The sequence below is a fragment of the Zootoca vivipara genome, chromosome 6, assembly GCF_965207765.1.
Source record: "Zootoca vivipara chromosome 6, rZooViv2.hap1.1, whole genome shotgun sequence".
NCBI lineage: Eukaryota > Metazoa > Chordata > Lepidosauria > Squamata > Lacertidae > Zootoca > Zootoca vivipara.
In genome coordinates this window covers 67651997-67665408 of record NC_142589.1, presented here as the reverse complement: position 1 = coordinate 67665408, position 13412 = coordinate 67651997, and the positions used below count along the sequence as shown (strand labels likewise).

Below are 13412 nucleotides of genomic sequence, written 5' to 3'. Positions count from 1 at the left end.
GGCGAGGCGTCGGGGGCGGTGACGTCGCATCGCCGCCAGGGGCGGAGCTTCTCGGCGCGTTCGCTCCCTCGAGCGTGCGGGGGACGCCTTTGTCCCACGGACTGACTCGGCTCGTCTGAGGCGATGCTGTCTGCGGGGAAGAAAGCGACCGCGGCGGAGGCTCCGGTAGGCGGCGGCGCAGGCGGCCCGGCGAGCGATGGCTCTGCCGAAGCCCCGGCGCCCCCTCCGCCGCCACCCCCTCCGCCTCCTCCGCCACCCCCTCCGCCGGCCCTGTCGGGCTCTCTGGGCTCCTCGGAGGGCGGAGGCGGGCCCTCGGGGCCCTCGGAGCGCACGCCCCGCAAGAAGGAGCCTCCGCGCGCCTCGCCGCCGGGGGGCTTGTCCGAGCCGTCTCCCCCCGCGGGGCCGGGGCCCGTCGGGGGCTCCGAGACCACTGGCATCGCCGAAACCCCCGAGGGTCGCAGGACCAGCCGCCGGAAGCGGGCCAAGGTGGGTGATCTTTCCCCGACCGCTGCTCCCTCCCGCCCACCTGGGCCTACCCACCCGGGGTGGCGGAATGGCTGGCTTGGGTGGGCCGGACGTCGTCCCTCCCGTGCGAGATCTCCCACGAACCGGTTTGTGAAGAAATCTATTACTTTAAAACGGTGGAGGTTAAAAAAAAAAGCGGGCAGCTGGGTGGCTTTGGGCTCCCGAAGCGGGTAAGTGGTTTTTTTTTGTTTTGTTTTTTTTGTTTTGTTTTTTTGCTGCACGTTAAAGCAGAAACCGAGCGGCTACTTCCTGCAAGGAGAAACGTATAGGCCGGGTAGGCCTGTAAGTTCCAGTTCGGCTGAGCCGTGAAGTTCGCTGGGTGGCCTTCAGCCAGTGAGGATGTTTCTCAGTCTGACATACTTCCCAGGGTTGTTGTGGGGCCGAAATGGGAGCGGGAACGCTCATTTTATCCACACGGGTCAATAATCGCAATAAGTAGAAGATTGGCATTGTAGTCTTTCCCCCGTTAATTGCGGGTGATTCCTCCTTATTGGCGGAGTCCAAAAAAAGTGGGATGTCAACATCTAAAGTGGTACAGCCCACTCTTAAGGAATTAAGGGGGCGGGCAATGGTATTGTGGCACACCGTAAAGAATGGCAGTTCTTGTGGCACAGGTTTGTATAGATTAAAGCTCATATCATTAGATGCAGCTGGGATCTGGTTGACGAAACAGGCCACAAACAGTCTGCAGGGCTTGCTTGTGGGGGTTGTGTGTGCTGGATTGCTACCCCTCTGGTATCTCTTGGGCATATACTATATTCTGCTGTACTGTATATAGATTGATTATCCGTTATTGTTAATTGGATTTCCCCCCCAAAACGGTACACAAAGTTGATGTGACGTCAGAGAGTAGCTAGGGCCTATGTTGCAAGGCACTAATGAATGTCATTTATTGTTTGCTTCTTAATGTGTAGGCTAGACTGCTACCTTTGTTTTACAGAAGCAGATTTAATAGTGTGCAATGCAGTAAATGCCCCAAAGCCATCTTAATAAAGAGGGAAATAGATCCTAACAAAATCAAGAGTTTTTTTTCCTTTTGGCTTTTGCTTTTCTAACACAAAGGATCCTTTGTGATCAAACAAAGCTTTGAAATATGTTTGGAGACTGTATATTTGTACTGTATCATGTAGATGCACAGGGAAGATGTTGAATATAGCTTTGGAGAGCATTATATATTTAACAATTAGACATTGAGACTTGAGGGTTCTACTTTCTTTAATACAGGGAAATGCTTGTAATACAAGGAAGTATATAACACATGGCTTGACTAGTTTTTAGCATTGATTAATTTGGGCCCTATTCCATTCTGAGTTCTCTGCATGGCTTACAAATAGGAATGCTTTTTTGAAATGAGGGCTTAAATTTAGATCTGTTGTTCCTTTTTAGTTTACTTGTAAAACTTATAAAGAATTATTATTTCGTTTACTTGAATCAGTTTGTACAGTACTGTGGATACAGGACTTGAATTTTGGGAGGGCTTTGAAAACATAAATTATGCTGTCTTTCTCCCAATGCTTCCTTATTGATGACTAGCAGCAGCTGCATAGGAGTTGGAGCTGCACTTGTGAGGCTCAACAATGCTTTCCATCCCTTCCTGGAATCCCATGCCTTTGTAGGATTTCATATATAGTGTGTAGCCTACTTTAGTTTGAGTTTATGTGACTTAGGTTGCTACGGAACCTGTACAGATCCATATAAGAAAACAGCTTCAAAACACATTATAATGTACATACTGTACATAACGTGAAATCAAAGGCTAACACATTTTTATGGCATAAAGCTTTTGTGGATTAGAATCCAATTCATCCATTGTGTGAAGTGCTATTCTCAGGTGTGTGTGGGGGATGCTAAACAGAATAAATATACCAAATAAATTCAAAAAATTACAGAAAATTGAGTTAAAGAGGTATTTATTATTATTATTATTATTATTATTATTATTATTATTATTATTATTATTATTTGTACCCCGCCCATCAGCTGGGTTTCCCCAGCCACTCTGGGCAGCTTCCAACAAAATATTAAAAATACAATAAAACATCTGACATTAAAAACTTCCCTAAACAGGGCTGCCTTCAGATGTCTTCTAAAAGTCAGATAGTTGTTTATTTCCTTGACATCTGGTTGGAGGGACAACCACACAACTTTTATGTAGACTGTTTTGGTTTAAAATTTCCCCATGTATGTGAGATAGGAAGTGGTAAAAATAAACTGTCACTCAGGGTTCAAAATTAGCAGGGCATTAGGCGCATTTTGCGCCTAAAGATTTTCCATTTGCGAGCACCTAAAAAAGTCTGGGTGGCATTTTTTGTGCCTAGCTGACACTCAGGGATTACTGAAATGTATGTACTTTGAAGCCTTGAAGTATATGTTAAGGATAGACAATATGTTATGAATTTTACAATAAAGAGTGTTTTGAAAACTAAAGTATGGTACTGATATTTTTATTGGAAACACCAAATTAAACATATATTAACAATTTCTGTTAAAATGTGATATTAACAATTTGCCACTTATGTGAATTATTTTCATGATTATCAAAAGAATAAATAAAAAGTGTTGCCGACCCCCTCCCCCGAAATGGTGACTAGACATTCTGTTTTGGTGCCCACAACCCAGATCCCAGGAACCATTTGACTGCTAGCTTTTCTAACCCACTGCTGTCACTTCCCAGTATATGTATGCTACTATTATACACAATTTAAAAAATGAATTATGCTTTATTTCCTATACAGATGTCTGATATTTGTGTCAGTTGTCACATGTGAAGCGTGATAAGCGTAGCAGCTCAAGGGGAAACTGAAGGCAGGCTAGATTCTTTTCTGGGGTGGGACATGTGTGTGATGCAGGACACAGTTCATATTGTATGTAAAAATGCTATATACCAGGCATAGGCAAACTCTGCCCGCCAGATGTTTTGGGACTACAACTCCCATGATCCCTAGCTAACAGGACCAGTGGTCAGGGATGATGGGAGTTGTAGTCCCAAAACATCTGGAGGGCCGAGTTTGCCTATGCCTGCTGTACACCATGTAGCACCATATGTTTTACTCTCCCAGCCATTGCTCTCATTGGCTGAAGTGTCCCTCTAAATATTGCAGTATAGTAGTGCCGTATTGGAGGGAGCTTTCTGTACCTGTGGCTTTTGAAGCAGACTGTATTTTCACTAGATTAGGTTATAAAAAAGATTGTGCTAAATTAGCTAATAAATCTAGCGGGAGAACTTAGTGGTAGTTGAGGGGAAGCTCTTAGATTTTTATTTTTTTGAAATGTTTGTTAATTTCCTGGAACAGTGATATTTATGGTGTGTATTGGTTATTTGTTGTGGTGTTACCATCTAGGCTGAGAAGTATAACTGAGAAAGGTTCTTCAGTATTTTCTAAGTACAGTATATTAATAACTGCCGGGAAACACTTACTAATTGCACTGTACAGAAAAAACTAAGTTCTGGATTGTAGCAGTCTAATGTGGACAATGTTAGAGTGAAATATAGTGTACTTTGCTTTTATTTATTTTTAATTTAAGTGGATGAAATGAGGTATTCAGTGGATAGTGGGTTGTTCATAGAAAAAGAGAATTGCAAATTGTAGAGTGCACAAACAGGCAGTAATGCGTTATGGCACTGTCTTCAGCTTGTGTGTCAGGACCCACTCGTGGTTTGCAGCCTGATCTAAGGTGGGTTGCAACAGGAGCACTACCACCATGCAGATATATAGGGGGGGAAATGGGTCCCCAAATGTATGTTTGGGTTAAAAGTCCTGGAACTAAAAAGGTAGACCCAAGTGTGAGGGACCTTTGGCCCTCCAGATTCTGCTGAACTACAACCCCCATCATCTTTGGTCATTGGGAGTTGCAGTTCAACAACATCTGGAGGTCCACAGGTTCCTCACTTTTGCGTTAAGGTGAACCCTTCAATTTACCCATGAGAATTCACTTTAAAAGTTTGTTATGCTAATCACTCTACTGTGCCAATTTGCTTGTTCTGTATTGATTGTATGGGGGGGCATTCTGCTTACAGGTGGAATATAGAGAAATGGACGAAAGCCTTGCTAACCTTTCTGAAGATGAGTATTACTCTGAAGAAGAAAGGAATGCTAAAGCAGAAAAAGAGAAAAAGCTGCCTCCTCCCCCTCCCCCACCACCTCCTGAGGAAGAGAATGAAAGTGAGCCAGAAGAGCCATCTGGTGAGTAAAGGGCCCCCATCCAGCAGGACAACAATGGTCTTGCACATTTGAAGGCAATATGGTTGCACAGACACTCCCCCTCCATTGAGGTTAGCTTAGATTAGCTATGGCATGAAGGACTGAATGCAATGCAGAAAGTATGGATGATAGGCCACACGTGAGCAGCATTAATGTGATCCTGGAAAATATTATTTGCTTTGAACATGTATCTTCAAATTTATTAATCAACATCCTTAATAGAGTGACTTTACTGACTCAATTGCTTCCTTAGATTTCTGTGGATTGTTGAGAAGAATCCCAGAAATTGGCTGATGAAATTTTCTAGCTTTGCTTTGCTAAATTGAGTCACTCTCATCTCTCTCTTTTTGTATTCTGGGTTCCCCCCCATATATTTTAGCTACTCAGCAGCAGGTTCAGATGCCTTTAATCCTGTTAATAAACTGGTTCTACCTGGTCAAAAACTCTTGTGAATCTTGATTATTCAATAAAAGGGCCACTTTTATTTTTGTGTGAATCTAGCTGTAGCTTTGATCTCCCTCTATTAAGTACCAGAAGTATAGCTCAGCGTTTCTCAACCGCTGTTCCGCGGCACACTAGACGCTGGCTGGTGTGCCGCAACGTGCGGCGACGAGAAGGGCGATTTGCATTGTCACGTGCCTGGCGGCCGCCAATAAACAGCACTAGCCCGCCGGAAAGGAAGCCGGCCGGGTCATGACGCGGGGCGAGCGCAGCTCTCAACAGCCACCACCACGGGAGAGTGGTTTTAGACAAACTTAAAGAAGCTGGCTGGATGATCTCAACCTGAAACTTGCTGAGCAAAGGATTGTGCTGGCAGAGAAATCAGCGACTTGTGAAGCCTTATTACAGGAGATTGCAACCAACACAGCAATTGGCAAGTGTTTCTTACAGTCATAATTATATAGTCAATATAGGGCGGCACAGAGTTAAATTTTTTAACTTTTTTAATGGTGGTGTGCCTCGTGATTTTTTTCATGGAACAAGTGTGTCTTGGCCCAAAAAAGGTTGAGAAACACTGGTATAGCTTGAGGAGAGTAAAGAGTCTCGTTTACATCCATTCCTAAAATACTGCATCCAACTTGTAAGAATTAGTGGTTGTGAGCCAAAACTGCGCCCTGGGGAAGTTCCTAGCTGGCTGACACAGAGTATGCCCTCTGTGTTTCTAAAGCTGCCTATGCCAAGCTTCAATTGTAGGATGTTATGGTAGTACTAGTGTCATTCAGCCCGTTCAGTAAACGGGCGCTAGCCGGGCGGGAACGGAGGGGAAGCCCTGGGACTGCGCAGGCGTCGCCTCCGTCGAGCGCCTGAGGCCCACCGGCCCCTCCTCCGCCTCCTCCCGCTGTCCCGAGTGGTGACGGCCTCCTCCACCTCCCTGCTGCGGTGGAGTGACGCAGGGGCAGTGAGGCGGGAGAGCGAGGGGGTCATAAAGGCAAACTGTGGGTCATAAAGGCAAACTGTAGTTTCAACAACCATTTATTTAAACAAGCCAGGGTGAGAAGCCATGGTTTGATCTGTGCTTGTTTCAATAAATCATAGTGAAGACATTAAGAAGCTACAGTTCATTTAAACCAGGAATCGAATGCTTCCTATCTCCTTAGCCGTGCCTGGGAGGAGGAATGGGAGATGGGATCACTTGAGTTGAAGCAGAATCATTCCTGTAACATCAAACTATAGTTACAGGTAGGTAGCCGTGTTGGTCTGAGTCGAAGCAAAATAAAAAAATTCCTTCAGTAGCACCCTTAAAGAAGTGTGCACCCTTAAAGGAGTGGCAGTCGTGGGAGCCATTTTGGGCACCATCGCCACCTCCATGAAGCGAAGCCCCTAGCCTGCAGCCTGCAAGCAGTGGATTCTTCCTGAAAAAGTCAAGATTTGGAAAAAGTAAGCTAAAATTCATCGATTGGGGTTAAGAATTTGGCGCTGGGAGGAGGCTTAAAAGGGAAGTCAGCCCCCCCCCAAAAAAATGGGTACTGTGCGATGCAGTAGCTTGGACTATCTTGAAATACTGCTTTAAGGACTTTTCCCTGAGGCAGAGTAAGGGGAAAAGCTAAAACATATTTAAACTCTGCAAAAGACTTAAGATTTGTTGAGGAAAAGCCCCCCCTGTGAACTTGGAACCGGGTCAAAGGAAGACTCGTCTAGCTCTCTTTGTGACGTCACAATAGAAAGGAATGTGTCTGCTTGAGAGTGAGAGACTGAGAGCTGCAGCTAAATAAAGAGGATTTGTTTCAATAGCAAACTTCAAGGCTGTTCAATACTAACTTGGATCTGGGAGTTAAAAGAAAAAGAAGAAGGAAAGAAATAGAAGTAGGATTCAGACCAAACAGAACTTTACTTTTTTTTACAATATTGAGTAATACAAATTAAGGACAATAATAATACACTTCCTGCCTGCCACAAACATGGAGGAGGAGGGAGAGAAGTTTCTAGATGTTGATATGGAAGACACACAGTGGAAGACGTTGATTTTAAAAACAATTTTGGAACTGACAGAGGAGATCCGCATTTCCAAACTGGATGTACTGTACATGGATGAGAGGCCTGAGGAATTACCAGTACCGAATATCGAAATAAATGAAACATCTGAATTTAGAAAGGAGGAGAAGGGAGAACAAGAACGACCAGAAGAAGTCCTACACTGTGATGTGATTTTTGGGGAAACTTCAGAAAAGACTGAGGAGAACTATAATTTTGAAAGACAATTTGCTGAATCAATGGTTGTTTTTAATAAGGAAGAAGAAATCACTGTTCCATCAGTGGGAGAGGTGGAGCAGGGAGGGAACCAAGAAGAAATCACTGTTTCACTGGTGAGAGAAGTGAAACAGGGAAGGGCTAGGTTTCAAAAGCCCCCCCCCCCAAAGGGAAAAAACAAAAAGGTTAAGACCCCGGTGAGAGAGGGGGAGAAGGAAATAGGTGGGGGGCAGAAGATAGAGAACGGAGTTGGAAATAAAATCTGGGAAATACAGAAGAGGGGGGGAGAGGGTTCGGCAAAATTTAGACTGGGACAGAGCAGGAGTGGGGTGAGGGAGAATTGTATTAATTTCTATTGACTGATAAAAATGGTCTGAACCTGGAACGTATTAAGGAGCTGGATGAAGTCTCTGGAGACACTGATTCCCAGGAAAGGGGGGGTAGATTTAGTCTGGTGGGAGGGAATATTAAGGGAGAGAATTGTTTTAATAGTTATGTTTGAATTTTTCTGGATAAAGGGTAGAGAATGTTAAGGTAAAAATGTAAAAGTGAAGGCTGAAGGGTCAATGTTTAAAAAGAAGCTATAATTTGGAAGAGAGAATGGGAATATAGAATTAGAAACTGCAAGAATGAATATATTATTGAGAACCCAAAAAGGGGGAATGAGGAAGTCCAAAAAGTTTAGAATTGGAACTGAAGAATGTCTATACATCTTATTGTTATATAATATGTGAAGAATTGTGGGAGGTAAGATTTGATGATGTTGTTTTATATAATTTTTCTTTTTCTTTTTTCTTCTGTATTTTTCTAATTTTATTATCTTATCTTTTTTATTATTTACTTTTTTTCCTTCTATGTAAAATCCAATAAAAATTACTTTTAAAAAAGAAGTGTGCATGCACACGAAAGTTCATACCAAAATAAAAACTTGGTTGGTCTTTAAGGTGCTACTGAAGGATTTTTTTTTATTTTGATCAAACTATAGTTTAATGTTATATGTATACCACTAAACTATAGTGGCATACAGTATATCTATATATCTGACACACATATATATATATACCAGGCCGGAGCTTCATTCTACTGCTTCTAACTATGTAATTCATCTCTAAGAGGAAAAGGATTGGGAATACACTGCTGCTCCTCAGCTACACATTGCTAGGCTACACCTACATCAACATGCCTCCAAAACAGTACCTTGTGGGAAGCTCTGAACCTACTCTGAACATAATAAAACTTCAAAAGTTTTGGTAATCGGACCCAGTAGGAGCCATATCATGGCTATCTATTCTCAATGAACTACTATACTCATCCTTTCTGTTTCATATGGTGAAAAGGGCACTTTGAACAGTGGTGACATGTTTTGGTTGGCTTACTATTACTGTTTTTCTACTGAACCCTCTTTTCCTCAACTCAGAGAAAAGAAGGGTATTGAGCAGCCCTAGTGCTGTCTCCTCCAAAAACACAAGGGGAAAAGAGGGGGTGGACTCATTTTCTTAGTACTGAATGGGAGTGGGGGTAGAGAAAGGAGAGGTTTCCATCTTACAAGCTGTGGTTTTGCAGAAAACACCAGAACATCGCCTGTGTTGCCACCACCTCTAAAAGCTCAATAGGAAGCAAGAGAAACCCTCCCTTCTCTGCCAAGACAAGGTGTCATTGCTTTCTGTTGGGAGTTTCCAGGAGGTAGGAGCAGCAAGACAACGCTTTGCATATTCTGCAAAAGCACAATCTGCAGGTGGGAAGCCACCTATCACTTTCCCCCATTCTTTGTGAAGAAAGTAAGGGAAAGAGAAAGCAACTACTGGCTCTCAGTTGATGAAAAAGGCAACTTTACTCTCTTCCCCTTTGTTACCTTACGAGAGGCAACAAAGAGGCAAAGCTGGGGCTTTCTGCAAAAGCCCCAACACAGAGTAAAACCACCTTTTCTTCCTGTGCTTGAGGCAGCAGAGAACCAGTGTTGACTTTCTCCCTGTGGGTTGGCATTTGGGAGAAAGCAGCACCTTCTTCTCCCTGTTGTTTGCATAAAGGTAAGAGCAGGGGTCAGCAAACTTTTTCAGCAGGGGGCTGGTCCACTGTCCCTCAGACCTTGTGGGGGGGCCGGACTATATTTTGGAAAAAAATATGAATGGATTCCTATGCCCCACAAATAACCCAGAGATGCATTTTAAATAAAGGACACGTTATAATAATGTAAAAACATGCTGATTCCTGGACCGTCCACGGGCCGGATTTAGAAGATGATTGGGCCGCATCCGGCCCCCGGGCCTTAGTTTGGGGACTCCTGGGTAAGAGGAAAGGACACTGTCTTGTTTCTTTGACAAACATCTATCCATTCCCATCAGATTTTTGCAGAAAGCAACAGCAACATGCTGTTGACACTTTTTTATTTTAAAGCGCTTTTTTATTTTAAAGTACAAAAGCTCAACTTGGAGGAGATAATGGACCTACAAGTGGGAAGGGAAAGGGAGTTTCTGACAAGCAGGGCTTTGGGTTGAAGCATGGGTGCTCACCAGATGGAAAAAGGCACTCACGTATAATGAGAAGTTGAGAGGATTTATTGAATCCTAATGCTGAACTACTAAAAATCCAAGGTTTAAATGGCCAGAAAATAGTAGTCCGGGGTACCACCTGTCTGTCTAAGACTGACTGGATGCAGAGGAGTGATGAGAGGCATCAGCTGGGGAACCCCCAAGGGAAGAAGGCTCAGAGCCAGGGGACTGGTGGTGAAACAATGCTGAGTAGTCAGAGGGAGCAGACTAGGAGGAGGAGGTGTCGGAAGCTGAAGAGTTAACAGGGTTTAGTGAGAAGGAAGAGTCTGTGGCAGAGAGCAGTCCAGAACAAGAGGCAGAAAAGGAGGCTGGAGAGGAGGGGGTGTAGGGGCAGCAATGAGTCAGGCTGGTTAGGAAGCCAGGCTGAAGACAAAGGAGCCTCAGATTGCTTTGAAAGGAACTGGGGGAAGAAGAGACAAAATGAGCTGTGTGAAGGAGGAGACCTTCAGTCCTTGCAGATGGGAGCAAGTTCTATCAGGAAGGATAATTATAGAATCACAAGAGTTGGAAGGGACCCTGAGAATCATCTAGTCCGACTCCCTGCAATGCAGGAATATGCAGCTGTCCCTTATGGGGATCGAACCTGCAAGCTTGGCATTTTCAGCACCATGCTCTAACCAACTGAGCTACCCAATGTTGCTGTGCTCTCTAGGCCGGACCTTCTAAGCTCCCTTGTTTCTTTGACTAAAGAGTTAACTTCGCTGAAGCCATGTGAATTATTTCTGACCTGCTCCTGGCACTGTTTCACTTTTGCTCTCAGTCTCCCTTTTTCAGAAGAGGAGATCACAATAAAATACAAGGGCCATATGGACATGTGTCTTTATTATGCTTGGAATTTTTTTAAGAACGGATATTGTCCACCTGCCCCATTTTGCCCTTTTCAGTTGCCACTGAAGTAATACTGTAGAGAGAGAAAACTATATGGGCCATGTAGGGGCAGCACAGTGAAAGACACATGCACTAAGAAAGGAATGCAAAGGCAGAGAGGAAGCACAGAAGAGAGAGTCCTGGGACTTGGCTTCCTGCTCAACAGTGGTACTCAATCCGATTCCTCAGCCACAAGCATTACTGACTACTGACATAAAAAATGAAAACAGACCATAGGTAACGTGTGCATGAGTAACAATTCTTTTCATTCTATTATGGAAAAGTGAACTAGCAGATTGCACTTATTGTGTGGAAACGCACACCTTGTGCCTCCTGCAAACTCCAATTCTAACCAACACTCTCCTCTGCCCCTCAATTAAAAAGGGCTTCACAGAAATACAGCATACATTTACTGCAAAGTTTTTCTTTTTAGCAGACTATACTATTGCACACATATCTATGAAGCATTTGGAGTTGTAAAACAGGATTTTTAATTGCTTAGCCAAGTATATTTCTCCAATCATAATGGGGAAATTCATCAACATGTTTTACTCAAAAGGTTTTTATTTTAATTTTTTTTAAAAAAACCACACAGCAAATCTGTGTGTTTAAATTTATGTCCTTTAGGTTCTTTATCCTTACGGCTCTTCCCCACAGTGGTGACTGCCTCCTCCACCTCCCTGCTGCGGTGGAGTGACGCGGGGGCAGCGAGGCGGGAGAGTGAGGGGGTCTTTATGACCCACAGAAATTACAGTTTGCCTTTATGACCCACAGTGACAAACTGCTGTCACTTAATTTTTTTCCCAAAAAAATTTTATTCAATTTTTTATCAAACAACAATCACTGACAAAAAACACAAACAAAACAGAAATAAAAACCAAAGACAAAAAACAACAAAATAAAGCATTTTATAACAATAACAAACACACAAAAACTACAAACATATATTTCTTATCTATTTTGTTAAGCATTGTCTTATGGACTTCCCCGCCCCCCCTACTGATTTTCAATTTAGAATTTTCTTTAGCAATTTTCATATATCCAATCTTCCCCCCATTTTTTCAATCAAAATTAAAATCATCTTTCTATGCTATCCTCTATTATTTATTTATTTATTTCTCCTTTTCCTTTCCATCTCCCATCCCTGGGCCTCCCCCTGCCACCAGGAGGTCCCAGGGTGCAAAAGAGACAGGTGGAAGTGGTCCTTTTTCCAATTAAGCCCTCCCCATCTCCCCCATCCCAATAACCCCCCAACCAAGGGGTCCCAAGCATTCCATCCCCCCCCCCAATTAACTTTAATATATTTTTTCTTCTGTTCTACCTCTTCTTCCCCCTGGTCTTGGAGTCTCCCTTTCAGTTCGGTTAGTTCCATTAAAACAGTCCTAGTTCAAACCAAATTTATCCACTCCATAAAAGGCAACACATATTCCCTTCACCCCACTCCCAGTCTGACATGTTTTGTAACCCACAGTTCCTTCTCCCCTCCCCCTGCTGCTCCCATAACTCCTTCAAGTCTCTGGCTTGCCAACATCTGTTATATGTCCCTTCACATCATCTTTGTGGGAATTCTGTTCCTCCAGCAAGTCTTGTTCTCCCATCTCTGGGAGAACAATGTTCCATGGCTGATCTTGGTAAAATTTTTTCTCTTTTTCTTCTTGATGAATTTTCTCCTTATCTTTAATAGCAATGTCATCATTTTTTCTCTTTTTTTGCCTTTCCTCACATATTTCCTTTTTCTGTAAAGATTGTTTTATCCTCTCACTCTGTAAATTGTTTTTGTCCATTCCATATTTCAGTTCCCACAAGAGTTTTAAAATAGCCTCTTCAAAACCAGTTGCACTTTCCTTTGTTGACATTTCTGCGCCTTCCAAGAACATAACAGAGGTATACAGGTGAAACTCGGAAAATTGGAATACAGTGGTACCTCTACTTACAAATAACTCTACTTACGAATGTTTCTACTTACGAATGGAGCTCCGTCCGCCATCTTGGATGTGGTTTAGATAGGATTTTTTCTACTTATGAATTTTTAGATAAGGTTGCTTCTACTTGTGAATTTTTTCTCCCAATGCATTCCTATGGGATTCGACTTACACATTTTTTCGACCTACAAATGTGCGTTCGGAATGCATTAAATTCGTAAGTAGAGGTACCACTGTATCGTCGCAAAGTGCATTTATTTCAGTAATGCAACTTATTATTATTTATTTTTCTTTTAATTTTTACAAATGCTTTCTTTTGGAAATTCCACAGTAATAAAACAAACAGTTACAATAATACAAAAATAAACATCGCTATTACATTTCATTAATTACATTCCATTTATAATTGACCCTCTTAACGACAAATAATTACAATTACAACAAATAAAGGCTTGACATATCTTACTTTGCATGTCATGCATCTATCTCATATATTGGTTTCACCTTTTAAGTTGCATTACTGAAATAAGTGCACTTTTCGATGATATTCTAATTTTCCGAGTTCCACCTGTACAGGAAATGGTGCCGCTTATACCTCCAAGCTCAAAACATTAGTGTTTTCTCCAAACTTCCTGCAAAATATCATTATGAACTCCTCT

The 13412-nt window shown here is 42.7% G+C and overlaps 1 protein-coding gene across 1 annotated transcript in view; it reads left to right on the top strand.

Moving 5' to 3' along the window:
* Positions 1–13412, top strand: part of KDM1A (lysine demethylase 1A) — a 40877-nt gene continuing 27465 nt past the window's right edge. The window contains exons 1-2 of the mRNA XM_035120690.3: positions 1–486; positions 4544–4709. Of these exons, the coding sequence (XP_034976581.2) occupies positions 124–486; positions 4544–4709 (529 nt within the window). The 5' untranslated portion in view covers positions 1–123. The remainder of the gene's footprint in view (positions 487–4543; positions 4710–13412) is intronic.